General features: G+C 40.4%; 1 protein-coding gene across 1 annotated transcript; it reads left to right on the forward strand.

The window, feature by feature from the left end:
* Positions 1 to 700: 700 nt before the first annotated feature.
* LOC142175868 (putative mitochondrial protein AtMg00860) lies at positions 701 to 1,063 on the forward strand. The gene has a single exon (XM_075242873.1). It carries the CDS (start codon positions 701 to 703, stop codon positions 1,061 to 1,063), a length of 363 nt encoding a protein of 120 aa, XP_075098974.1.
* Positions 1,064 to 5,078: the final 4,015 nt, after the last annotated feature.

Consider the following 5,078-nt stretch of genomic DNA (forward strand, 5'->3'; position numbering starts at 1 on the left):
GAAGAAAAATTGATCAGAGTACTTCACGAGCATAAAAAGGCTATTGGGTGGACAATTGCTGATATCAAAGGATTCAGTCCATCGTTCTGCATGCATAAAATCTTTCTGGAAGATGGAGACCGCTCCAGTATTGAGCAACAAGGGAGATTAAATCTCATTATGAAAGAGGTCGTGAAGAAGGAAGTAATTAAGTGGCTCGATACAGGTATCATCTTCCCTATCTCTAACAGCAACTGGGTAAGCCCAGTGCAATGTGTGCCCAAAAAGGGGGGATAACTATGGTAGAGAATGAAAAAAATGAGCTAATTCATACTCGCACCGTGACGGGGTGGAGAGTGTGTATTGATTAGAGAAGTCTCAACAAAGAAACCCACAAACACCACTTCCCAATTCCATTCATTGACCAAATGTTAGACAGATTGGCGAGGCATGAATATTATTTTTTCCTTGATGGTTATTCGGGATACAACCATCTTGTCATATGCCTAGAGGATCAGGATAAGACCACTTTTACTTTTCCTTATGGCACTTTCGCTTTCAAGCGAATACCGTTTGGTCTTTGTAATGCACCAGCTACTTTCCAAAGGTGCATGATGGCTATTTTCACTAATATAATGGAAATATTTGTGGAAGTCTTTATGGATTTAGGCAAGGTGTTGGCCTGTTGTGAAGAAACAAATCTAGTGTTGAATTGGGAAAAATGCCATTTTATGGTGCAAGAGGCATCGTGTTAGGTAACAGAGTGTCAAGGAGTGACATTGAAGTTGATAAAGTGAAGGTGGAGACGGTTGAAAACTTACCTCCACCAATTTCTGTGAAGGGTGTCCGGAGTTTCTTGGGACACACGGGATTCTATAGACGCTTTATTAATAATTTTTTAAAAATTGCTACTCCATTGTGCATGTTTCTTGAAAAGTATGTAACTTTCAATTTTGATGAAGCTTGCTTGAAGGCATTTGAAGAGCTCAAAAATCAATTGGTGGTTGCCGTCATTATTGCGACACCAGATTGGTCCTTACCATTTGAACTTATGTGTATTGCAAGCGATCATGCTATTGGGTAATGTCCAGAGGAAGGACTAGATGTTTTATTCCATCTACTATGCGAGTAAGACTCTTAATAATGCACAACTAAATTACACCACCACTAAAAAAGAGTTGTTGGCCGTTGTATGTGCCTTTGAGAAATTCCGGGCATACTTGGTGGGAACAAAAGTCATAGTCCATACTGATCATGAAGCAATCAGGTATTTATTTACAAAAAAAGAATCCAAGGCTAGATTGATGCGCTGGATTTTGTTGTTAAAGGAATTTGATGTAGAAATATGAGATCGAAAGGCACAGAGAACCAAGTAGTTGACCATCTATCAAGGCTAGAAAATCATGACAACGTGGAGGAGGGTAGGCAAATTAAAGAGGAATTTCCTGATGTACAACTTTTTGCTATCACCCAAGACCCTCCCCCATGGTAAGTGGATTATGTGAATTATCTTGTGAGTGGGGTACTTCCTCCTGAAATTGAATCTGAAGCTAGAAAGAGGTTTCTACATGATTTGAACTTCTACTACTGAGATCAGCCATTCTTGTACAAGCCGTGTGCTAATCAGTTGATGAGGAGATGCATTCTAGAAAAGGAGGTGGAATTAGTGTTGTATGATTGTCACACCTCACCTTGTGGGGTCATCATGGAGGTGATATGACAGCTGCAAAGGTATTACACTCTGGGTTCTTTTGGCCAACATTATTCAAGGATGCCCATGCATTTGTTAAGAAGTGTGGCCAGTGTCAAAGAACAGGAACAATCACAAAGAGGCATGAGATGCCTTTGAATAATATCTTGGAGGTTGAAATTTTTGATGTGAGGGGGATAGATTTTATGGGACCATTCCTATTGTGTAGAGGAAATAAATATATCTTGCTAGCAGTTGACTACGTGTCAAAATGGGTAGAAGTGATCGCATTGCAAACAAATGATGCCATGGTGGTAGCTGCATTTGTGAAGAAGGACATATTCTCGAGGTTTGGGAGTCCACGTACCTTAATTAGTGATGAGGGGACACATTTCTACAATCGGTTGTTGAGTAACCTTCTAGCTAAATATAGGGTCTGCCATAGAGCTTCGACGACATATCATCCGAAAATAAGTGGCAAAGCTGAGGTGTCTAATAGAGAAATAAAGCAAATATTAGAGAAGACAATGATTGTGAATAGGAAGGATTGGGCTGCAAAGTTAGATGATGCCTTGTGGGCATACAGATACAAAACACCAATTGGGGTGTTGCTGTATAAGCTTGTTTATAAGAAGGCATGTCAGTTGCCTGTTGAACTTGAACACAAGGCTTACTAGGACATTAAGAAGTTAAATATGGACCTTGAAGCCGCAAGCGAGACGAGACTTTTGCAATTGAATGAGTTTGATGAGTTCAAGCTGCATTCTTATAAAAATGCTAAGCTGTACAAAGAGAAAACAAAAAGATGGCATGACAAGCGTATCAAGCCACGTCACTTCAAACTAGGTCAACAGGTACTATTGTTCAGTTCTAGCCTCAAGCTGTTTCTTGGGAAGTTAAAATCGAGATGGTTAGGTCCATTTGAGGTGGTAAGAGTCACTCCTTATGGTGCAATTGAGCTGCGCGTGTTACATGTTGAAAGAAAACTTTTAGTGAATGGACACAGAGTCAAGCACTATTGGGGAGGAATCATTGATTGTGAGAAGACCAAAGTAGTATTCGCTGATGAGTAAGCAAGGCTCTGCATTGTGCCGCGACGTTAAATCAGGCGCTTGTTGGGAGGCAACATAATTTTTATTGCTTTCATAGTCTAGTTTTTAAATTTTTTTAGTTAGAGTAGACTAGATTTTTTATTTCTTTGTAGACATAGAAATTATAGGTAGGATGGAGTGGGCCATTTAAATTGGATATATAAAATGCTCGGGGGATCGGTGTTTTAATTCAAAAAAAAAAGTTCAAAAAATCAGATTTCCAGCACCACAGGCAGCACCCCACGCCACCTGTGGTGCACTTTACAGTATGTCGAAACCCCTCAGCTCCAAACCTAGGATAGGGCGCTGAGCTGGGGGGTGCAGGTGGGTACAAATTCTTTTTTTTTTGTTTTTGTTTATTAGGTTAATACCCATACCCATAAAACCTGACCATATACCCATATATCCTAACATTATAACCTAACTTACAATCCGTACCCATCTTAAATTAAAACACAACTCCAACAACTTAACTCTATTTCTCTCTCTCACTCACCATAACTCTCTCCCTCTTTCAACCTTCTACCATGATCTTCTCCCTTCTCTCTCTCAAATATCTCAAGCTTCTCTCTTGTTCTCATATCCTACATGTATGTTCCTCCTCTTCTTCTTCTTCTTCTTCTTCTTCTTCTTCTTCTTCTTCTTCTTCTTCTTCTTCTTCTAATTGGTAGATGATAATAAACACCCCCTCCCAAATGGCCTATTCCCCAAATTTTACACTAAGTTGCTTCTTAAGACTTGTTCTATGGTGGGTGGCCCAAATATGGGACGAAATTGGTTTGTGGTTGTATTGTATACGGAGTAGTAAACTAGAATTTCCTCTACTTCATTGAAATTTGGGAGGTTCACCATGTTCCACCATTATTAAACTAAGTTTCACACACTTTATGCCCACAAGGTGTTTGTTAAAATGTTTTGAATGAGTATTTTGTAGACCGGTGAAGTATGAGTAACCGAGTGTAGTTGTATGTGATATCATGCTAATTGTGGGGTGTTTGGTAATGATTCTACATACATGGGAGCTTGGTTTCAATGTACACATGTCGCCCACACCATTTATCCTATATTATGTATGTTGTAGTGTTTTGTAGAATTAGCTAATTTAGTGTACCATATGCCACTTGCTTGCATTGAGGTTAAATCACTTCGCCATGATCAATCACTTGTTTGTGTGGCATAGTTATTGCCTTTTAGCTATTGTGGAACATGGGGAAGTCTTGAGAACCCATTGCCTTATGGTGCAACACTTATGCGTTTTAAACCATGATTGTGAGTATAATACATTGAGCCTTCGGTTTTAAGTGTGAGGTCATTTTTGACTCGCTCGATAACCTTAGGCAAATTTCTTGATTTGTTCTCACATTTATGTTTATTTGTTTTGTAGGTTGCTATGGCTCGTGATAATGCAAACAAAGGCAAGGGGAAGGGTCATCTAGGCAAGCAAAAGGAAAACAAGTTGCCGACAAATCAATGATAGCTCCATTGAGACCAAGGCCTCGCTTGGATCTAGTGAGTGATGACGCCATTTGATGGCATAATACCTTTGTGCCATATGGGCGGTACGTCTCCAAGATGGGCATTAATGTAAAAGCTTTGGGAACAGAACTTCCCGGATGTGGTTGCCCAGTTAAGAGAAATCAAGATGGATAAGTTCCTAGAGTGCCCGGTCTATGCAAATTTGAGCATGGTGCGGGAACTGCACGCCAACTAGAATGCAAACTTGTTCAGATCATATGCCCGTGGAAAGGACGTGCTACTGGATAGGTAGTCCTTGTGTGAATTTTTGGGAGTTGAGAACTCTAACCCTCGGAGGCTACAAAAATTTGTAAAAAAACCAAGCTAAACGGCGATATGTCACACTCTATATGGCATCGATTCAAATGCCAAGTGCACTAGAACTAAGGGTGATGGCCATCTTGAGATGATTCGCTCTGATTTCAACAAGACCAACAAAGTGTGGTAGAATTTCGTGTAGGCTCAACTCATACTAGTTGAACACAATAGAAAATGCACTCGAGATTGAGTGTGTGTGATATTCTTTTTGTTGATTGGGAGACTCATTAATGTGGGTTAGATCATGCCGGGGGAGATGGCCCGCACACAATTTGAGCGGCAGATTAAGAGGTTTCTCTTTGGCAACTTGCTCACGTAGTATATTCTTTTCCAGGAGGTGCCGGAATACCCCGAGTATGACGAGGTGGTGGAGGCTCCTAAGGGGTTGTTGGACATCACATCCTTGTTGGAGACTACATCTAAGCTCACTCAGGCAGCAGGAAACGAAAGAGACAAGAACTTCAACAAGTATCTTTATAACTCCT

This window comes from Nicotiana tabacum, chromosome 3 (assembly GCF_000715075.1).
Source record: "Nicotiana tabacum cultivar K326 chromosome 3, ASM71507v2, whole genome shotgun sequence".
Classification (NCBI taxonomy): Eukaryota; Viridiplantae; Streptophyta; class Magnoliopsida; order Solanales; family Solanaceae; genus Nicotiana; species Nicotiana tabacum.